General features: G+C 33.4%; 1 protein-coding gene across 34 annotated transcripts in view; it reads left to right on the top strand.

Moving 5' to 3' along the window:
• arid3c (AT rich interactive domain 3C (BRIGHT-like)) overlaps positions 1–24,962 on the top strand; it is a 219,997-nt gene that overhangs the window by 122,031 nt on the left and 73,004 nt on the right. For 17 of the 34 annotated variants that reach the window (XM_073950907.1, XM_073950918.1, XM_073950908.1 and 14 more), the window contains one exon: positions 7,366–7,452. In XM_073950907.1, coding sequence (XP_073807008.1) covers positions 7,366–7,452 — 87 coding nt within the window. 34 annotated transcript variants of the gene reach the window in all.

Genomic DNA, 24,962 nt, shown 5'->3' on the forward strand with positions numbered 1-24,962 from the left:
GGCTGAACGGGGTGGAGGAAACCCGGTGGTGGTGTTTGGTTTCACCACATAAGCTTGTGGAAAAGAAGGTTTCTCTTTCCTTCTCCAGCCCGTTTTAGTAAAATTAGTCTAATGTATTGTTTTTTGACACTGAGCGTATTAACACTGAACTCTGTTTGTTCTCAGAAGAGGCAGATCAGCACTGAATCCTGCACAAGGAACAGCTCCAAACCCTCTTTTACATTTTAAAAAAGGAGTTCAGGGCTGTTTATTTAGCACCTAATGGTGACCTAATTTACTCGAAGTCACTCACATTTAAGCAAAACATCTCTTGGAGAAAATAGGAAATGAGGCAATTGTGAAATCACTGAAAGGAAGACAAAGTTCCCCCCCAGCCAGGAAGGTGAAGCAGTCTTTGTGGTTAAACAAACGTTGTCATTGGGAAGGGGTTTAAAGATATGCACCTCTTTGTTTTGCTGAACACACACACACACACAAAACGTGTGGAAGTGAGAGACAGAGAGGCTACATGAAATAGCCTCTACAGTTAGTCTGTTGATATACTTGTATGTCCTGTCCTGAATTCTTCTCAAGTAACACACCTCAATTTAAGCCCATTATTACCATCATAAAAATGCTCGGAGCCCCTTCTTTGAAATAGACACGCATGCGCACACTCTCTCTCACACACAGCACACACAGTAACTCCAGTGTCAACATAAGACATTCCTTAACTTTACAGGCCTGCTCCACCCCTATGGTCTCCCGTTCTGTTTGATTGCACTGCTTTGCTCATATGTTTTGGGGTCTGGAGAGCCATTAAGTTCCACAGCATGCAGTCTCAAGCTAAAACACATGCATGGAGCCAGTTCTCCATATGGCACAAAGGTTGTGATTTTTTATTTTTTTTATCCAGCAGCACTGTCATTAGCCTTGTGCGGTAGAAGCTAAGGCAGGCCTTCTGACAGGTGTGGCGGGTTCATTTTGGACGTGTGCTGTCAGTGGAAATATTTAATAGAATTCCAGTCGTCTCAGTTTTAGATCACCTGCTTTATCTGTGTCCACTTGGTGAGCTGTTATAAAGTCCATGTTGAACATGTCATCAGCTGCCAGTTTTGAAGAGATCTGATAATCCTCCTGTGAGCATTAAACATACTGAACATTCAGAACGGGTCACAGACCCACAGCTAGAGCTACATCAACATCTTGCTCACTGACTGCACTAACAGAAACGGTGACACATTTTTTCTCACCTTAATCCTGTGTTTGTTTCTGCCTCAGTCATTACTCATACTCTGATAGTGAGTGATTGCAGGTTGCTGTTGTTTTTTCAAGCTGGAGATGTTCATAAATTTGTGCATTCAAAATCAGATTCAGATAATACCATATTAACCAGAATACAAACAATAACATTGCATTAGCTGATGTTAGTAATTTATTTACATTTATTACAGTAGTTATTCATCTTTATGAACCTTATTTAATGAAAAATTAACTAACGTTAACAAGCATGAATTCAGATTTTAATATTGCATTAGTAAATGTTAGTTAATTAATATACTGTATGCGACACGAGTATTGTTCATTCTTAGTAGTGGAGTAACGGATCTCAAAACTCACGGTTCGGATCACATTATGGGTTTTTTAGTTACAGATAAGACCATTTTTCGGATCAGCCAAAAAGAGAAGGAGACAAATGTAATTCGCTTTCCATTTATTACAAAAACAGTACTGCAAGACACTTGTGGTTTAAACAAACAGAACTTAGAACCTGTAATTTAATGATAATAATCAGCTAAATAAAAGTACATAGTAAAATGTTTAGTGCCCTGAAAAATCCCTGTTACTACTACTGTTGCTGATAGCGCTAATTGTATAAATCTAACATTATAATTTGTATGACCCATTTTTTTTGTTTAATTTTCAATAAATGATTCAGTTATTTACTCATGAAACTTCATGTTTCATTGCTAGTTGTGTCATTTTTGAAGAATTATTCAGTGGCTTATTTTTGATGGCTAGTTGATGGCCACCTATTAGTCAAATAATGTAATTGCTGCCTACAACTTTAATTTTTGAACATCAAGTTAAATGCTTATGATGGTAATTTTAATCTTTACCGGTCTTTATCAGTGGTTTTATCTGTTTTTCAAACTGTAAACTGCTATCCCAGTACTTCTATGTTATTTGACTGTAACTTTATAACTAAAAGACTAAAGACTGAATCTCTTTCTTGATTTTTGCGTTTTCCGATTCAAATGCATTGTTTCGAAAGATTAATTAACATATGCAAATCACCATTATTTATTATTAGTAGTATTATATTTCTGCGAAATCGGCTGTTTTAAGGAGTCAGAGTGACAGATTGTGTCTTTTTGTTGGATGTCTCTGACATTATATCCTTTAATGTATGTTCACCAGGGAACAGCTATCAGTAGTGTGTTAAAATCATTTTTTGAATGCATGCATACTTTTCACTTTTGCTTTAAAAATCACAATTATTATATAATTAATGCTAAATGAAGCGATATTATGCATAGTTGCATACTATACTATATGTACAGTTGAAGTCAGAATTATTAGCCCCAGAATTATTAGCCCCTTTTTGAATTTTGAATGTTTAACAGGGCAACGCATTTTCACAGTCTGTTAATATATTTTCTTCTAGAGAAAGTCTTATTTGTTTTATTTCGGCTAGAATAAAAGCAGTTATTAATTTTTTTAAACCTGTTTAAGGGTAAAAATTATTAGCTCCTTTAAGCTATATTTTTTCAGTAGTCTACAGAACAAACCATCATTATACAATAACTTGCCTAATTACCCTAACCTGGCTAGTTAACCTAATTAACCTAGGTAACCCTTTAAATGTCGCTTTAAGCTGTATAGATGTGTCTTGAAAAATATCTAGTTTAAAATATTATTTACTGTCATCATGGCAAAGATGAAATAAATCAGTTATTAGAGATGACTTATCAAAACTATTATGTTTAGAAATGTGTTGAAAAAATCTTCACTCCCTTAAAAAGAAATTGGGGAAGAAAATAAATGGGGCTAATAATTCAGGGGGGCTAATAATTCTGACTTCAACCGCACATATATGTATAGTGGGGTTGTCAAAAGTAACAACTTTGGTACCAATAAATATTGACATTAAAAAAACATCTGTTTCCCGCCAACATTTGAGCACTGCACTGTTAAGCATATTCTTAAACACTGCTGATTGGCCATTGTGTTCACATTTAACAGATATAACTGTGATTGGCTCTAAAAATCATCACTTCACTGTTGAGCACGTGAACACAGTGGCCAATCTGCAGTGTTCAAGAACATGCTCAACAGGGCTGAAATGCTTTCAGGAAATAAACATTACTTTATTTATACATTTATATTCCATTACTATCGCATTCTGTTTAGCTCATTCTAACTTTACACATCACAATTGTGTTTCAGTTTTGATTAATCATTCAGCCCAGGCACAGATTCACAAATTCAGAAGCAGATGTATTTATTTAATTTATTTAATTTATTTTATTTATTTAATTTAAATTAAATAAATACAGATGTATTTATTTAATTTATTTATTTAGATGTATTTATTTAATTTATTTATTTATTCTAAATCATTTTAGAATTGTAGTGTCTGCTGTTGAACTGAGCTAAATGTTTATCTTTCTACGGTGGGCAAGTAATATTATATTATCAGTGCACTGCTGAACACTGTTGATTACAACAACAAGCTTTTTACTTTATTTGACATTTTACTACCACTGCATTGCAAATGTTCATGTAAATTTGGTCATATTGCCTCATTTTATTATGTAAAGTGTACAACCTGAAGCACATTTTTATGTTATCTGACAACATTTTTACAATGCATAATAAAGAATATGTTTGCCTTGCTGCTTTAATGTATATGCCACATTTAAGAGCAGAAGTCACAACACAATGAACAAACTCAGCAAATACTAGAACCTCCTGCTCAACACACACACACTCACTTCCGTTGTGTTTATAAGAGCTTAGAGTAAGAGCATACTATTACTGTTTTGTAGTGGACTGTAATACATACCATTACCCTGTTAATGGTCTCCATAGCTTTTCAACACTTTCCCCCTAATCTGAAGAATGAGGTGTGATTTCAAGCAGTTGTGTTCAGACCACATGGCATCATTTAGACACACAATTTAGAGTGCGTGATTTCCTGAACGCCAGAGTCAAGTGACCAGAAGGTGGCCCATATGATTCGGATTTTGGAATATTGGAATAACAACTAGTCCGAATAGTAAACAGTGTGTTTTTTTTATACACTTTAAATTAAAGATTAGTTGAAAACAGCATCACGCATAGCTTCACGAAGTTTAAGAAATGCTCATTCACATGTTATCTTAAACATGAGAATATAGTTTATTAGTAGTGAGTCATTGTAGATTGATTTCACAATACACTTTGTGATCATGGTTACCAGACATAGTCTATGCAAACATTATGTCCAGGATATAAACAAAACATTCTGTTCCCTTCTAGTCTATATACATTACCTGAGCCAATAAAAACATTTTGTGATTGTGCGGTGACTGAACTTTGACATCCATGAAAATGGTGCGATAATCGTGCAGGGTTTTTCTTCATATCGAGTGCAGAAATGTCATATAGGATCATTAGCTGTGCATGTGATGTATTGTTTTAGGGTCATTCACTGCACACACTGTGCAAGGTTCATCATACATTTCTCATGGTAGTTGAAGTAAATGAGCTATTAATGGACGCACAGAGACGTTTTACCCTCAGTCCGAGAGTAATTGCCAGTGAAGGAATGCGTAATCTTTTGCAGTGCGTTTAGGCTAATCTGAAGCTCAGCAGTTTAGATCATATTGCAGCAGCGGCTTGATGTTTTGGTTTTCGGTGCTACTTAGAGTGTTGTAATTTCTGCTTGTGTCAGTGTCAGTGCAGTGAGTGTTAGATGGCAGCAGGCAGCAGCTGAGGTCTCATGTCATCAGTCCTGGCCCATATGGCCTCACGTGTCAGCGTTCATTAAGGTGAAGAGTTGTAATGAAAGATAGCAAGGAATCAAGCATTGAGTGACTTGGGCTTACGGTCAGAATCAGATACTCTCTTTACAGGATTAGCTGCTTCTGCACATCCCCCCCATCCTAATGATCGCCCACACACACAAACTCACACACGCGTTCTTTGTGTTTATATGAGTTTATTACTGCATGGTTGGTTTGGTCAAGAATTTAGACACATCTATATAATACACAATCATATATCTTGGTGTGATGCAACAAGTTTGCAATGACACAGTTTGTCTGACCACACCGAGCATGAAACTGCTGCGTAATGTAACACAATCATATCCTGAAGATGTGTTTAATGTTAGGGATGTGCAAAGCGGACTACTTGGTGGCTTGGCTCAATGTCTAGCTCGCTGTGTAATTAGGCCATGCTTATAATGAAGTGGTTACAAACCGGCCATTGCCAACAAATGAAAAGGTTTAAGGGGTCTTAGTGGTTTTCTTCTAGAATAAAAGTTCAGTATATGACATGTGATAATATATATATATATATATGCTATATTATATATATATATATATATATATATATATATATATATATATATATATATATATATATATATATATATTATGTGTGTGTGTGTGTGTGTGTGTGTGTGTGTGTGTGTGTGTGTATGTATATATATATATATATATATATATGTATGTATGTATATATATATATATATATATATATATATATATATATATATATATATATATATATATATATATATATATATATATATAGTTGAAGTCCGAATTATTAACCACCCTTTGATTTTTTTTTTTTTCATTTTTTTTTATATTTTCCAAATGATGTTTAACAGGGCAAGGACATTTTCACAGTATGTCTGATAATATTTTTTCTTCTGGAGAAAGTCTTATTTGTTTGATTTAGGTTAAAATAAAAGCAGTTTTTTAATTTTTTAAACACCATTTTAGGAACAAAATTATTAGCCCCTTGATGCTAAATTTTTTTTCCATAGTCTACAGTACAAACCATCGTTATACAATAACTTGCCTAATTACCTTAACCTGCCTAGTTACCCTAATTAACCTAGTTAGCCCTTTAAATGTTACTTTTAGCTGTATAGAAGAGTCTTGAAAAATATCTAGTCAAATATTATTTACTTTCATCATGACAAAGATAAAATAAATCAGTTATTACAAATAAGTTTTTAAAACTATTGTGTCTAGAAATATACATATATATATATATATATATATATATATATATATATATATATATATATAAATATATATATATATATATATATATATATATATATATATATATATATATATATATATATATATATGTATATATATTTAAATTTGCTTGCATAATTTTGTACAGTAATAAATAAATTAATAATATTTATAGTACATTGTAATCATAAAATAAATTCAATAATATAAATCATATAAAGTTTTAGTCAAAATATTTGGCCAAATTTTTCATTTCTACAGCAAATCTTTTTTTTTTTATAATTATTGCATTTATTTATTTATCTATTGTATATTTATTCATTTATCACAGATGGTTATAGGAGTTGTAGTTGTAGGCCTTGTAGGAGCAGAAGATAAATACAATTTGATAAAAGGTGTTATCATATGTTGTGGCCATAGCTGCTTAGAACAACAAAACAGATTTACTTTTGCTTTTACTGTTTTTTGCATTACACATGATTAGGATCTACTGTCGGATCTTTGAGTTTGTGGAAATGTCAAAATCTGATTTTAAATGGAAGATAAGATTTTGTCTTTTGGAGATATCTTTATGTTAGTTGTGTATGTCTTTGTAAAAGTGTAATGCTAGTAGTAACACCCTTTTCCTCGGCTGTTGAACCATTTATGAGATGGAGGGCAATCTCAGCCTGACCCATTGAGTCGGATTCAAAAATACACACGGGGCTAAAGATCACATGTAACATTAGTAAATTAGCTTGTTGCTTAATCCCAAAGGAGACTTTTGGATAATGGAGCACAGAGGGGAGCTTTTTAGGGTTGAAAAACTAGACGTATTAAGAGAATAGAAATGGAGAAGAATGTAAGAGCAAAATTAGGGGTGGAAAGAAAAAAAATGAAAGGCTTGTTGTCTGTGAATGTGAATGCAAATATCAACATTTTTATGCCTAATCCAACTCACTTGCCTGTAAGCGCATCGTCTGCTACTAAAGCAACTAACACTAGAATGTTTTGTGTTGTGAACTTTACTTTGTTTAAAACAAATGCTGTCTTTCTTTGCCAGCTTCATTAGCATGAGTCAAATGTAGTTGTTTGTACGTCTCAGTCTGTGATTTGAGTTGTGCCCTTGACATGTGTTCAGTCAGGCCAAGGCAGCGGGCCAGGGAGGAAGCTGAAAGATTCGAGTGTTGCTTTCGGTGGCGGTGGCTCTTCGTCTCTGATTCAGGAGGTCAGTAATCACCCCCACCCCCTATTCTTCATTTCTGCTTCGTTCAAATTGCACTCACACCCCCTTTTACTGGCCCCGGGCCTCTCTGTAACAACCCTTTCACCCAAACAGTAGTGACAGTCTGGAGAACTTATGCCTGTCCTGATGACAACATTATAAAAACAAAGACCTTTTTTTTTTTTCTTCTCGCTGCAGATGAAATAATAGTGTGCAATCTTTGTTCATACTACAGTGTTTATAGGGACTCAAACCAGAAAGTGTATTATTTTTTTAATTCAGTGGTATCCAAAAGGGCTGCACGATTAATGGAGAAGATTGTGTGCGTATTTTATCTGTAAAGCTGGTTCTTATCTCATCGGTAAATCCCCAGCATGTGCTTTCAGGGTACACAGAGCTGTAGTTTACTGACAAGCTATGCAAAAACAAATTCATATTCACATTTAATAATTTAATGAAAAATGTAATAATTTAATTGAATTGGTCTTTATGAAAATGAAGGTAATCGTTCTGTGCTGTTTGCGCCTAGCTTCTCAATGAACTATGGCTGTCTTTCTGCTACATCTGAAAGCATGTGGAAATACCACATTTAAAAATGTTTTTTTCTCCAAACTCACTTCAAAATGTCAGTCGGGTGTTTAAAATAAATCCTTCTTTGAAATGATTCTGTAGTCGTCCGATGATTAGTCATGCTAAAACAACGAAAGCAGTTAAATCTTCTGTTTATAATGCAACACTATGGGGATTTCCTGAGTTTTTATTTCGTGGATGTTTGGAGTTTTTCATGTGAGAGTGCCCTCTGGCCTTCATGACAGTCGCAGTTTTTAATTAATCAAGATTCAGAATAGGGCTGCACAGAATTTTGTTTCAGCATCGATATCCCAATAGAATTCTTTGCAATAGTCACATCGCAGGATATGCAATGTTGAGTTTGTATTATAATTCATCATTTGCATGCGTTTTGGATGCCTGTGATTGTGTAATGACCTTAAAAGCATAAGAATTTAACCATTCAACATAAAAAATTGTACCATTTGTGACTTCAACAATGATTAATTTCATTGTAATGCTTAAATACTGTTAGACTCGGAAAACGATAAAACAATACTCCAATTGTATCTTTTCCTTGATTGTATTCATAGATTGTTATGCATGAAAATACTCACAACACACGTAAATACAGAAATGCACTGCAAATAGCACAGACCACATCGAAAATGTTTTGAGGGACCCCCAAAAATTTATTAGGTTTTATGAAGATGCACTCCCACTACAGAATCAAATCGAAATTGTTTAACAGAGCAAGGAATTTTTCACAGTATGTCTGATAATATTTTTTCTTTTGGAGAAAGTCTTATTTGTTTTATTTCAGCTAGAATAAAAGCAGCTTTTAAATTTTTAAACACCATTTTGGGGACAAAATTATCAGCCCCTTTAAGCTATATATTTTTTCTATAGTCTACAGATCAAACCATCATTATACCTTAACTTGCCTAATTACCCTAACCTGCCTAGTTAACCTAATTAACCTAGTTAAGCTTTTAAATGTCACTTTAAGCTGTACAGAAGTGTCTTGAAAAATATCTTGTAAATTTTATTTACTGTCATCATGGCAAAGATAAAAGAAATCAGTTATTAAAAATGAGTTATTAAAACTATTACGATTAGAAATGTGCTGAAAAAATATGCTCTCCGTTAAACAGAAATTGTGTAAAAAAAATAAATGGGGGCTAATAATTCTGAATTCAACTGTATATTGCAAAATATACAATGCTAGATTTTTCCAGTATCGTGCAGCCCTAGTTCAGAATTAATTTTGATTCAGTTTTGATGATCGTGCGGCCCTAGTATCCAGTGTGGTTTTGAAGACCTTTGGCTTTTTGTTTTTAGGACAAAAAACCCAATAAGGGCATGTTGACACAAAATATTGTTTATTTATTCGACTACATAGACTTCCCTTTGTTTTTCTATGGACACATTCTAGTCAGACACGATTGACTGTTAAATTTGTGTCTTTTGCAGCGTTTCTTGTTTGAAAGTTATTCTAAAACAATTAGATTTGATTGTATGTATTTAATTTTTTAAAATGAAAAGGTCATGATACACAAGTTTTAACTTTATCGCCACATTTTTAGGATGCTGTTGATGCAAATGATGTCAGACTCAAATTCATGTTTCACACTACATTTTCTTAATTATAAAAAACTCAAAACATAACAATTATAATTCATTTATAAAAGTAGAAAAATAAATTTTGGAAATCAAGATGAGTAAATAATGGCCAAATGTTCATATTTGGGTGTGGTTTGTTAGCCTCTGGTTTTCACAAGTAGTTGTAAAACACATGCATGAACGCAAACACGATTCCTTCATTCCAGTCAAGTATGTATTCAGCAGCAAATACGTTAGCAAGCCACTCGTGAGACAATGTAATGTTTGTCTTAACTCCAAAGTGTGATACTATCAAGGTCCAATTTAATCCAGTTGCTGCATTCATGAATAAGTGCTACTCAACTGACCGGCCAGTGCCCTACATAGTTCACAACCCACATGCGGCATAGAAGGCCTGCTTTGTTTTTAATGGCCGGCAATGAATTCAAGGGTCAATTAGAGCCTGAATTCCACAGGCATGTGATACAGCATTCCCCACCTTCATGAAACAGAGCTCAATTACAGCGAACGCTTTAATGCAGATGACAGCTCGGTTTTCCAGCCGTTGATCATTTCACTCATTTAAGAAGAGCAGTTTTGGTAGTTTTGCCATGGCTGTCATTGACTTCCAACTGGCGTCCACACCTACCTGCTAAAAGATTTGTAGGTCAGTAAAACAGACCCTTTTGCTGCTGGTGCCATGACAGAGGAGAAACAGGCAACAATTAATATAGGTGAAACGGCATCAGATGCCTCTGGATCCCAAGGATTGTTTATTTTACAGATTTTGCCCTGCACCCAGTCCCTTTCCGCCTGCTGTAAAGATGATTTATCAGGTCTGAAGGGAACTATGAAATATTTGAAATGAAAACAAGCTTGTGTTGCGTTTTGCTCAGAGGGTTTGTGTTTTTTCAGTCTGGTTCAGTTGTTAAAGATGGCCGTAACCTAAAATATTTACACTCTGAAATAAAAAGCAACAGTGAACACCCACAGGGGGAAAACAGGCAGAGAAATGTGTTTTGCGAGGAAATGTGAAGAAAAATAGAGACATGAGGTATTTTTAAATTAATCTGAACTGTCCATTTTTTACTGTGGAGAGAATTTCTCAAGCACATATCCTCAGAAGCAGGAAGGTTAATTTCCTCCAGTTCGCTAGTTTGAGTGAATGCATTGTTTCACACGATGCTTAAAAAAGAAGGTCATTTGTTATGTTTTCTGACCAAAAATGCAGAAGTAGAATTGTTCTGATTGTCTTAGTTTGAAGAAATTAATTAATGGTATTATTATCTTTAGGTGTTTCTAACATTCACTGGTTATTTTAGTGTAAACTTCTAAAAGTCTTAAGAAAAAGTAAGAAGAATCTAGTCTACAATTAGGGCTGGATGATTAATCGAAAAAGAAAGAAAGATTAACTGAAAATCAGAAACTGTAACAGATGAAATTTGTTCTATGGTCTACAATAAAATAAAAAAAGGAATTGACTGAGCTTTTGTTACTTACATAGTTTTTATGATTTCAAACTGTATTAAATGAATGTATATAGTTTTGAAGAACGTTTACTTTTTAAATTGCATTATGTAAATACGATTCATAGGATACAAGTTATTTGATCTTTTTCACATGCTGGTTATTTTTAAAATGGCAATATTTTTACAAAAATTACTCAAACAATAAACAGTTTATTTTATTCAGCTGTTTTAATATTACAAAGATGAGAAATGTAAAAAAGTCCCATGTTAAATATTTGAGTATATTCAAAGTACAAAGCTTATAATAAATAAGAGAAAAAAAGTAAAAAAAAAAAAAAGTATTTAAAATAACATATTCATTTAATATTGTAATAGAGGAAAATTATTCAATCAATAAATGTTTTGATTTAAGTCAAATCTCTCAGCCTTACTCACTATATTGCTGTTATTATATAACTGTATAATACAGAGATGCCCAAAGTAGGGCCCGAGGGCCAATATTGTCCCATTTCAACCTTTGATTTTGCCCACCATGCCATCTGAGAAGAGAGTGAGAAAGATGGAGAGGGTTGGGGCGGATGCGTTTAAAAGAAATCGTCATTTATACTTTGACGTAACAATTTTTGTTCGCTTGTTTTATTGCTGAGCTGAAAACTGAAATGAAGTGTTTCAATTAAATGTTGTTTAATTAAAATGTTGTTTTTCAAATGTAAATACTTTCACTCGACAGATAGAGGACTATGCATCAGTGAGCAAATCAAGGCAAAAACTAGTGTAACTCCAATCTGTTATAAATGAGATTGCTTTTGTTTTTACTGTAATAAGTTCATTATAAAATGTAAAAAAAAAAAAATTATAAGTTATTATAAAGCAATGTTCCTCAGTTTTTTTCTTATGTTATAAAATAAATTAGGAAATTACCCATGGCAACTTTATTTACTTTTGACCCACTAGCTTCAATCAAGTTTGGTTTTTGGCCCTTCATTAGAAAAAGTTTGGCCACCCCTGCTATAATATAATATATAACAGTTTCATTTATGAATATATATCTAGCTTGTGCACATATTTTCAAAACAATTTTATTTTTAATTTTATTATTATTTTGCAACAGGTAAAAAACAAAGTGATAGAAAAAAAAGAGATGGTATAAACATCTTTTTTTTTTTTTAATCTACCCAAAGAGTGTACGTAAGTGAAATATGGCCTTATAGGTAACATATATCATAATATCTCTTTTCATAGGGGCCATATGTCATATAATATAGCTGTATGAGTGCTTATGAAGACTTAAGCAGGAAATTGAGGAACATAGATTATTTCTAAGAATATAAAAATTTTAATGTGAGTTATGGTAACAACAGACCGTGTTGAACCAATCAAATCCCAACTGTCAGCAGAGCAAAAAGAAAGCGGACTCTGACCTTCAGTTCACAATAAAGTAAAGAGCAGACGCTGCTTTTGTCCACAGCATTTGTGGAAGATTTCAATATTGTGTAAGAGTCTTAAGTAAGCGTGTCGGGATCCTGTGATTGCACCTATTGAATGTTTGTTGTAAATGCCTGTGTTTATCAATTGCACTTCTTTTTGTACCTCGTTCCATTTAGTATTCACGTGAAATAATGGCAATTCTGCATAGAAAGACACAGCTTGAAACAGGCTTATTGTGTAGAAGTAAATGTTTAGTTGAGTATGTAAAAAAAGTGCATATACATTAAATAAAAATAGTTATATTACAAGAATACCATCAGGCTTAATTTCCTCTCAGATTTAATCTGTTAGTTAGCTTCATCGTCTCCATCTCTCTTTGTTTCACAGGTGAGAATTAATTCCTTCAAACAGTCTGGCAGTACAGCAAGTATCTAGGTTTATATATAGGTGAACACAATTGGAATAATAGAGCTAAAAGTCATATCCGTGTTATACTCTAGATCCTTTCTGGCCCCTTCCTCCCTCAGAGAGGTACAGGGAAGCAATCAGTAAATTCTGATTGAAGTCCTCGCTAAATCAATACAAACCAGATGTATCTCGTAATGCCATAGATCCACCGCTGACCTAGAGAGCTGTACATCCTCAGTGTGGTTTGTCCTGCCTATCTTTAACCAAACAGCACATTAAATCAGGCGTCAAAGCGAGTATCTGTCCACAACACGTTTATCTAATAAACTAAAAGCAGCAAAAAGTTGCTGAAATTACAGATAATGTCTGATGATTTTTGTCCGTATACAAATAAAAGTGCAGCCATGCATAGTTTTTGCGTATTGATGAAGTCGTTTGGGTCGAAACATGTCCAATCATGATTGACCGCACTGTTAAAAAGCAGCCAATGTTATCAACGAAGGACATTATCCACTTCTCCTAGGATGAGGCCTAATGAAGTTAAATAGAATTTTGACAAGATAATGGATTTGTTTACCTTCCTTGATTCCATTCGCTCCCCCTCAGTGCTCATGATAAACTGTGTAGAAAAGAACTGAGAGGGAAAGGATTATTCAAGGCTGCTCGTGAGGGGGATGAAGGATCAATAATGAAGCTTTTTGAGAAATAAGGAAACATCCAGTAAAGGCCTCTATGGTTTGGGTTGAAGTTAGAAACTGGTTTCTCCTTGGCGTCAGAGAAAGCATAAGGCATGTGTGCTGGATCTGGCCTGTCCTTGGGGGGTGAACGCTGACCAATAAAAATTTACAGCACATAGCAGAGAGGAAGTAGCTTGTGCAGAGACCTTACTACACAATTACGCGTTAAGGCATACTACATTTTAAAAATGAGAATTTCACTTAAAATAAGTCTGTTTTAAAATGTTACAATTTAATTATTTTTGAGATGGCAAAAGCTGAACTTTAGCAGTCATTACTAGGCATGGGACGATAACCGGTTTCAAGGATAACCGTTGTTTGGAAAAGTCAAGGTTTTAAAATTATCTAAAATGATCTGTTATGCTGTTCCTAAGGTATATGTAAGGTTTTTATGTGTTGTAAAGAAATCCGTGGTTTTGAAACTAATGAAGAGAGCAGAAGTCAATAATTTATTTTAATTATTTAGCCTGACATGTTTACTGCTCCAAAGGATTTTAAATCTTTCCTAAAATAAAATATATTGTGTTAAATTTGTTGTTGTCTTTTACTCAGATTCAGAAATTTAAAAATAACTTATTTTAGAGCAGTAATCTCAATACTGTGATACGGTAATATTTTTATCCAAAGTTATCATACCGCCAGAAACTTATACCAGCCCATGCCCAGTCATTACTTCAGTGTTAAGAGTCACACGATCCTTCAGATTTTGCTTTTGATATTAAAATATTAGTTTAGGAAACATCGATTGCTACGATTTGCTATGGATTGAAATTCTAAAGAACAAAAACATATTTAAACTCTTCAAACATCTGAAAAATCTTTAATTTTCCCTTGTTGTTGTTGTTTATTGTCTTTGTTGTCCCCTCAATTAAATTTTTTCTTCGTACAATAATTTGAATTTTGCTTTAAGAGAAATATTACTGACCTTATGTTAATATTTAAAAGTGTTTAAAAATTATTTATTTTGCCTAAATATTTGAATATTTGGATTTTGTAGCATTTAAAGCACCTTTTAATATAACTAACCTCTATTATTCTATGTTGTTTTGTTAATTAATGCATTGCCAAAAATTTTATATCATTCACCATTTATTTTCCATCAAGTGCATCTAAAACTTTACGAGTTTCTTTTTTCTGCTGAACACCCACACTCAGATAATTGACGTTTGGTGTTTGTTCAAACTACTTATTTGAATTTTTTTGGGACAACTTTATTGTTTTATGTTAAATCCAGTTAAATTTGTAAAAACTAACAAGCTAACTTAATTCCTTCATGTTGTCCCAACACAAATCGATTGCGCAGCATTTTTTACAGTGCTCCCAAACAAAGATATTTTGAAGGATATTGAGAAGTGGCATCCATTGATATCCATAGTAGGAAAACAAAAAAGTAAACGGCTGCCACTTTACAACATTGTTCAGGATATCTTTAATGTTCCACAGAAGTTTTAAACTCATGAAAGGTGAAAAAACATCAATAAATAATTTTTTGTGTGATCAGTGTCTTTAATTTTAAGTGTTAAACCAGACTCAGAAAAAAATAAACTGTTACTGTCACTTTAAGATGGCTCCCAAAGAAACATGATCCTCTCTAATCAGCATTTGCCTCTGTGAAATCTAACATGGGCTTGCTGACTCTTCGTTTCTGTTTAGCATAAGCAGAATCTGATGACCTTTGACCTATTTGTGGAGCTCGCCCCCTCTCATCGCCATAAAACCAGCCTTGCTGCGCATAGATTCCTCACTCGGTCATTGATCATTAAGGAGATCAAAGGGTTTAGGGAAACGATCAGCCCAACGCGGCACACACTGTCCCGTAAGGTGATCGGCAGAACAATCCTCGCCTTCTTCAATCCTACTAGTGTGCCATTTGACCATGAAAATATATCGAGTGTGTAATGTATGAATAATCCCACATGCCTTTCTGAGGAGGGTGTGATGTCTGTCGATGGCGTGTTGTGTGTGTGTGTGTGGACGTGTGTATATATAGTGCTCACCTTTCACCTCTCATCACTCACCGCTCAACTGCGTCTCCACGTTCTGACTAGCTCGTGTTTGTTCCACTTCTTTGTTGAATGCCGGAGAAATGTGCCGTATTGCTCAGAGCTGACCACGACTCATATTCCCTCTCTTTAATAATTCAGAGGCAGTGCCGTAAAGCTGTTACTTAAAGGCCTCTTCCGTCAGTGTCGTTTTGTTGGCTTATACGTTGCGCTCCTGCTGTGTATCATCTGCTTAGACAAATGTTTTATGATCAACAGTAAATTTGACAGGCCAATGCTGTGCAGCAGATCATTTCCAGATGGCCTTTACAAGCAGAAGCGAGCGTAACATGCATTCTGGAGACATATACATCTATTTATTTAAGATTATAACGAGTAAACACACCGCTGATGTTTTAGCTACTATTGTATGCCATGCTTAGAATTACTGCTACATGTACTGTTGTTTCAAAGAAGAAGATTTCATTTATTTTTTGAGAAATAAATAGTTATATTTGGCAAAGATGCATTTAATAGATTAAAAAAAAAGCCAGAGTAAAGACTTGTACATTTGTGTCCAATAAATGCAGTATTATTAACGATTTTCCATTACATGCAGGAATAACATCTTAGAATTACTTTTATATATACTGTTTCAAAGTTTGAAATTTGATTTTTTTTAAAGAAAGAACAAGCTTTATTTACTGTAGCAAAGATGCATTTACTTGATAAGAAAAATGAGAGTAAAGACTTTTACATTTGTTTTCAATAAACTCTGTTGTTAACGACTCTTTAAAAATTAGGATTTTCCATCACAGGAAGAACATCTAATGTTTTGAACTTTTACAATATATTAAAATATTAATTTACTAGTTTGTGTGCTAATAAATAAGCCAACAATGTATGAAAATTGCCTTTATAATACTTTATAAAAAAAAATCTGGTTGATTCCTGGTGCACTGAAAAGAATGATTCAAAGATGATTCTTTGGATTTACGATTTGTTTTTTAAGTTCAGTGGTTGTAAACAATTTTTTTAAGTTGAATTTAAAAAAACTAACTCAAATGTGAGAACAGTCAACTTTTTATAAAGTAATAGCAAGCTTTATTTAGCAAAGATGCATTCGATTTATAAAAAATGACAGTAAATACTTTTACATTTGTTGCGAATAAATTTAATGCTGTTAATGATTTTCCATCACTGGAATAACATCTTAGAATTACTACTACGCGGTGCCAATAGCCTAGTGGTTAAGTGCGCCGACATATACTGTAGCACCGTGGTGCTCACAGCGACCCGAGTTTGATTCCCCACTCGAGGTCCTTTGCCGACCCTTCCCCTCTCTCTGCTCCCAGTGCATTCCTGTCTGTATCTTCCACTGTCCTTTCCAATTAAAGGTTAAAAAAAAACTAAAACAAATAATTACATAGAATTACTTCTATATGTAATATTTTAAAGTTTGAGGCAAGTATGATTTTTTAAAGAAATAACAAGCTTTATTTAGCATTTATCTCATCTCATTTTCTTGTCAGCTTAGTCCCTTTATTAATCCGGGGTCGCCACAGCGAAATAAACCGCCAACTTTTCCAGCAAGTTTTTACGCAGCGGATGCCCTTCCAGCCGCAACCCATCTCTGGGAATATTTAGCATTTAATTAATAAAAAATGAGAGTAAAGACTTTTACATTTATTTTCTAATAAAGGCTGTTATTAAGGACTCCTAAAAATTTGGATTTTCCAATAACATCTAATACTTTGAACTTTTACAATATATTATATATAGTGTTTTACTAGTTTGTGTGCTAATCAATGAATCGACAATGAATGAAAACTGCCTTTATATAACTTTATTTTAAAAATCTGGGTATTTCCTGGTAAACTGAAAAGAATAATTCAAAGATTATTCCTTGCATTTACAATTTTTTTAAAGTTAAGTGGTTGTAAATAATTTATTTGGGTTGAACAAATAAACTCAAAGTTTGAGGCCAGTAGAAATAAAAAAAAAAAAAAAGAAATAACAAGCTTTAAATAGCATTTAAGTGATAAAAAAATGACAGTTAAGACTTTTTTGTTTTCAATAATTGCTGTTAATAATGACTCTTAAAAATCTGTATTTTCCATCACAGGAATACCATCTAATATTTTGAACTTTTACAATATATTAAAATATCAAGGACAAATTTTGGATCAAGTAATTGCAGTCTTGATGAACATCAGAAGCTAATAAAAGAAGACAAAAATAAATAAACAAAGTGTACTGAAAAGCAATGATGGGTGTGGATCAGACCAGCAGCGATGGCTCTTGGCAATGTCTTCAAATAAGAACTATGGTTAATTACACTTCTCTATTTTTGCCGGAATAAGATATGCTAAAAAAAGTTGTGATAATATTGGTTTTAACACAGAATATTTCAGTTTAGGCTGTGGTATCATGATTCCACTGATATCAGCATATTTACAGTATGAGAAATGGGTTTGGTTAACATTAAATTATGGCCATATTTTTGACATTTTCAACACACTAAATGCACATTTCCCAGCAATCTCTCTCCGATGGGTAGTGTGCAGACTGTCCTTTATTACATGTTTGGCATCTACATTATTCATTACTGTTATGTCATTACTTACGCAATTTTACTTAAAGAAACTTTCCCTGGGATTGGAACTGTTTTTGACTTATATAATCTTATTAAAGTAACACTGTAACAATTAATGTTTTTATTACTTAAACATATATAGGAGCGGTGACAAATATATTATTGGTCACAATTATTTGTATTTCTCTTCTCCTAAATAAGAGCCTTGTTGTGTTGTCACAGGAGATAATATGCGAGTTGTGTTTGAAGGTATAAATTGTGGTGATATCTTCACCATCTGCTTTTGCAATGTTAGTTGGCCCCCCTCCTCTGGCAGGAAATGGCATCCCCCACTGATGATGTGGCACTTTGAGTCATAAATTTAATAGCCTGACCCCCTCCTCGTTTCCCCACTCCTGCCTCTCCATCCCTTCATAGTCCCCTTCCTCTCTCTCAGGAGTGACCTTATCCCTTTAATTATTTATCCATCTTACTTGTACAGCAAGAATTTGTTACAAAGGAGCCCATTGGATGTGTTGTTTCAAGCCCCGCCCCCTCCTGCCGCACGCTGTGATGTGACAGTGCAGTCCTCCCTTTGTGATCGCTGACAGGTGAAGAGAATTGATGAGAAGAAGCCAGTGATTTCCTGCCATTTAAAGACTTGCTCCATATGTCCGTTGATTTATAGCGCACTTCGTGATCATCTGTTATATAAATTAGGTTATTATAATGAAGTTAAACTATTGCCGAAGCAGGTTAAGTACAGATTTGGAAACTAGATAGCAATTAGATGAGATGCGTGCTTTTCTAATAGAGCTTGTATAGAATGATGGAACATACCTTAAAGGGACAGTTCAGACAAATATTGTCGCTCGTGCTCACTAGTATGCTGATAGCTTTCAAAAATCAGCTGATTCATTCCATAACCTGTTTTACTAGTTTGTGAGCTAATCAATAACACAACAATGTATGGAAACTCCCTTTATATAACTTTACAAAAAATCACGTTCATTTCTGGTGCACTAAAAAAAAAATATTCAAAGATGATTTCTTGGATTAAAGTTAAGTAGTTTCAAACAATTTGTTTGGGCTGAATGTAAACAAACTACAGTTGAAGTCAGAATTATTAACTCCCCTTTGATTTTTTTTCTTTTTAAAATATTTCCCAAATGATGTTTAACAGAGCAAGCAAATGTTCACAGTATGTCTGATCATATTTTTTCTAAAAGCTTTTAATTGTTTCAAAAATATTTTAAGGTCAAAATACTAAGCCCCCATTAAGCTATATATTTTTCCAATAGTCAGAACAAACTATTATGCTTAGAAATGTGTTGAAAAAAAAATTACTACTCTTTTGCTTCTTACACTTTATTTGCATACCTGAAACTTGCCTATAGCACTTGTTCATTGTTGCTTTTATAGTTGTGTAAATTGCTTCCTTGTCCTCATTTGTAAGTCGATTTGGATAAAAGCGTCTGCTAAATGTAAATGCAAATGAAAAAATCTTCTCTCTGTTAAACAGAAATTGAGGGTAAAAAAATAAACGGGGGCTAATAATTCAGGCGGGCTAATAATTCTGATTGCAGCTGTAAATTGAAAAGTACTAAATATAATTAGCTTGTTTAAATTCAACCTATATAAATTGTTTGCAACAATTTTTCAGAAATCATTTTTGGGTGAGAACATGTTTGGATGAGAATGTGTTGGACAAACATTTCGATGAAAACATGTTTTTGTAATTTCTTAGGTCAAGAAACGTTTTAAGATATATTTCTCTTTGAAAAATCATAATCGACATGATAGGGTAAAAACATGTATGTTAACACACTTGTTTACTCACCCTCATGTCTTTCAAAACCTGTTTGGCTTCTTTTTTCATGGAAATAAGAACTAAAGAACGTATTTTGAAAAATAACTTTTTTCCATTCTGCGGATATCAGTAAGTTCAATTTTGTTTGGACTCTTTTTTTTTTTTTAAGTTTGGATATGACCTGATAATTTATATATAAATAGAATAAGTGAACTATCCTGCAACAAATAAATAAATGAACAGATCTCAAAATAAAAAAGTGGAAATTTCATAAACAAAGAAAAAACTGCAAGTAGTAGATCATCTAAAATATGTATTTTTGAATTTACTCATACTCCAATAGTCTTTGTTTTGTTTACATTCGACTGTGCGTGTCAGCACAATATAAGCTTCTGAAAACACTCAGTAAATTTACCTTGATACCCGGTATTAAAGCTACTGCTTTACAAATTAAACTTGCAGTTTAGTTTGGGATTTTGTAGGATTCAAATTGAGGAGTAGTCATTTTTAGACTAGACATGTAGACAGTCATGTGCCCCGTCATCTTTTACTCTACTAGTGCACTGTTAACGTCAGCATTATTGTATGAACTGCTGAGCTTTACCGAACACACACACACTGCCACATATTTCGCCCACTTATAAGGTCTGATAAACCAAACAAGACATGACCAAGGGATATACAATGTAGCCTACGTGAAAAATGTGTCTGTCGGAGCTGACAATACAAACAATAAGCCTTGCGTGGAATGAAATGAAGCTCCAAATCCTTTAAACCAAACATACTGGTTATTAGAAGGTTAGATAGCTCACAGAGCAGGGCAGTAACAGATTATAAGTACAGCAATCTAGATAATTAGGTCAGATTCCTAAAATCAAGTCCTTTTAATTAAAGTGAACTACTTTTTTAAATACTCAGAATCAGACTTGGAGTACAGGATTACATATTGTTTATACACTGCAATAGGTAGTTCACAAATCATTGATTCTCCTGATTTTTTTCTTTTTGTATAATGTTTAATGTGTTTATAATAAACTTTCTGCGTAAACAGTGCTCGTTTTTGATTGTAAAGTTGCTGAAGTACGTCTTTCATTGATTCAGTAATATACACTTTTATTTTTAGTAGTGCTTAATTTATTCATTTATTTTTAGATATTTTGTAATCAATTTCATGTTTTTTTAAATAGTTTATTGTATTGTCGTTGTTTTATAATTGTACTAAATTTTAGATAAATAATTTAAAGTCATTAGTTGTTATTTTAAACAATTACATGTTACTATCAGCATACAATAAGAACAAGGTGTTAGCATTTTGAAGTATTGTCTGTTCATACACTGATCTTTAAAAGACGCTGTTGTTGGTTATAAAGAATGGAATAAACATTTTTCTTTGTTCAAAATAGTACAGGATTATCCTACTATTATATGTGACATCAAATAAGGGTAAGCACAAAAGTAATCTAAATGCAATCCAAAAGTAGTTAGATTATGTTACCATAAATGTTTCGTCTAAGACATTGTAATACTGACTACAAATTTTGTTGTGCAAGTTGTTATCAGTAACTGATTACAATTCATAAGTGATATACCCAGCTCTGATGTATTGCAGACCTTGCTAAAGTTTGATTCATATGTGTGTAGTATCTAAATATAGTGCTAATACTGTCATGACTAGAGCATAAAATATCATTGTCTTGTGAGTAGGCATTGGACAGTACAAGATTCTGACGGTATGATAACCTTGGATAAAAATATCCGGGTTTCACAATGCTGTGAATACTGCTCTAAAATATATTTTCTTTTTAAATGTCTGAGTTAGAACCATTTAAAAAGTATTAAAGTATTAAAACATCATTTTTAAAGTATTAAAAATACTTTAAATGAGTTAACATTTAAAGTATTTTTAAGCAGTAAACATGTCAGGCTAAATAATAAAAATTAATCATTGGCATCTTTTGTCTTCCTTAGTTACAAAAACACAGATTTATTTACAATTTGATACAGCATCTTTAGATATATATTTCTGCTGGAGGTACTGTTGTCTAAAAATAATTTTTAAAGAATTGTACACATACTTTAATAACGGTATAACAGAAAATCTTGGCGGTTTTAAAACCTTGACTATTCCAAACAATGGTATACCTTGAAAGAAGTCCCATGGCTACTTGGTAGCTGAATTGTGTCTTGATGTTTGCTGGAATGGTTGTTTGGTATTTCGGCTAATGTAACATGGTCAGCTTTAGCATTTGGTTAATACAGGCTGTGTGGTATGGGAGCCATCTTGAGCCTGACTGTCAAAGACCATAAAAGGTTTGCTCACACAGGAGCTGCACTGTTGATATGACAGAGCCCCTTGCCTTCAGTGCACACAAACTGTGGGAAACACCAGCCCCTCCTCACACACTTATACATACACAAAACACACACACACAAACACAGCAAATCTTATTGCACAGGGCAGTCAACACAAGCTCATCCATCACAGATCTATTCAGGGCTCTGGCTCCTTCTTTGTTTGCTAGTGTTGGCCAGCGTTACTGTGGGTGAAAGTGATATGAACTTACTGCTGGTGGTCTCGGGTAATAAACTCTACTGATGCTGTAATGCAGCTGCTCACTGGTACTTGTAAATGGTGACTTTCACTGTCCAAGTACTGGCATCATTCAGTTTCCCTGAGTATGTGTTAAAAGAAAAAAGATGACGTTGCAACCGATATTGAAGATTTGCATGTCTAGTCCCTCACAGTGATTACATCAGACACTACTAAATGGTTTTTCTAGCTAGTTAGTTAAACCCGGGCTTACAATACTGGAGTTTTTTATTTTGATATCTGGTTCCTTTTTAAATCGCAATAGAAGTCAATCTTTATTTTTGGAGCGCATTTACAGTTTAGTAGAAGCTTAACATAGATGAAGAAAAGAATAAAAAGCCAAAACAATATTTCAGACAGTGGAACTTTTCAACATGTCAGGCAGGCAGGAGAATAACGGTTGAATGCTGGTTCTAGTTAAATCAAAACGAATTCAGTTTAGTTTTGTATTAATGTCAAAGTAGAAGTTCAGGTAACTGTCACCATCCTGCCATCAGAACACTTAAGTTTACACCACTTTGTTGCCATTAAATCCTAAACTATTTGTGACAAACTATATTGCTGGAAAGAATGAAGATTGTTGTTGAATACATATTTTATCAGTTTTTAGTTTTTCGTTACGTAAAAAAAGTGTATTAGATTAAAAGGAATTTAAAGCCTGTGGGACCATTAAGCATTCAGTTTTTAAACCATAATATCCTAGTCTAAACATAAAGCAATCAAGACAAACAATATATCATTCAAAAGTGTAAAATGTATAGACTCCACATCTGTTGAGGAATTTTTAGTAGATAATACTGAGCAACATCTATGTATTAATAGATTACGAGATTACAAGTCATACATTACTTTGCTACAGCAATCTACATGTAAAATTGTTATAATACCATAATGCATCACTTTGGTACAGCAATCTACATGTAAAATTATGTTATTACTTTGCTACAGCAATCTACATGTAAAATGATGTTATTACTTTGCTACAGCAATCTACATGTACAATTACGTTGTAATGTAATAATGCATTCTTTTGGTACAGCAACCTATATGTAAAATGATGTTATAATGCCATAATGCATTACTTTGCTACAGCAATCTACATGTACAATTATGTTGAGATATTTTTAGATGCAAAATTAAAATCAAATAAACTACGCATAATACCTTATATATTTTATGTCTACTGTACAAATATTGTCAAAAATATAAAAGAATACAGTTTATATCCCTCAAAACATATCAAGCACCTTTGAAAAACTGAGATGATTTTTTTTTCAGAAAGCAAGATTTTTCCTACACTTGTCCGAAGGGGAAAACTGGGATAAACTGGTCTAAAAGAATGTATTGTGCATGCAGCCTTAGATTAGTGCATGCACAAACCTACTAATGAAAATGATTCACTGCTTTGTGGACCCGAGTAAGGGTTATATTAAAAAACTTTACAGAAAATAAAACATTGAGAAATATTGAGCGGCCATGCAGAGTTATTTTAATTTTTTGAACATGAATTCGTGTGTCTGAATTTCTTGCTTTTACTGCTTGGTCATGTTGCTTTGCATTATTTATTTGTACAGAGAGAACAGTTTCCAACTGCCTCACATTGGTTACCTATGATTTATTCACGCAGCTTTATATTGGTTTAGAGGCGGATATGTGCATTTCCATCTGTGGAGTCTGAGTTATACTACCGTTTTGATTAACTGTTCATGGACCCAAGAGTATTAGAGCCATATGCTGGTCAGGAAGAGGAGAATCTAATGACTAATCCACTCTGAGTGCTGAATTGAGAAATCAGTTTCTGCTAATAACCTACAGATCTCTGAGATATATTGTTTCAATAATGGATTTTAAAGACCACAGTTTCTTGTTAAGAATTAGGTTTTTACAGCATTCAAATGTGAAATATTTGGTAGCATCAGAACAAATGGGCTTTTATATATTTGAGAAGCTCTCAAGATGCAAATGCATGTCCCAGAGTGAGACACTTTTTCTCTGTACTTCCTAAATAACAAATAGTCAGGCATGTTTGTGCAATCCACAATCGCGCATTTAAATTAAATAGACACTTGAAACACCGGTCATATTTCAGTTTTGAAAAAATGGTAAAGCCCTAAATAAAACTAAAATGTTTATAAACATTATAAATAAGTATTTTAGTTTCTCCTCACTGAACAATCAATTATTTTACTTTAAATGTTTTCAAAAAGAAAATGGAATGGATATATGAAATATGATAAAATTCAAATGAAAAAAAATATGCTATGAAAACAGACCATCAGGTTGGCGCCAATAACCTAGTGATAAAGTGCGCTGACATACAGTATAGCACAGATGTGTCAACGGCGACCTGCGTTCGATCCCTG

This window comes from Danio rerio, chromosome 5 (genome assembly GCF_049306965.1).
Source record: "Danio rerio strain Tuebingen ecotype United States chromosome 5, GRCz12tu, whole genome shotgun sequence".
Lineage (NCBI taxonomy): Eukaryota > Metazoa > Chordata > Actinopteri > Cypriniformes > Danionidae > Danio > Danio rerio.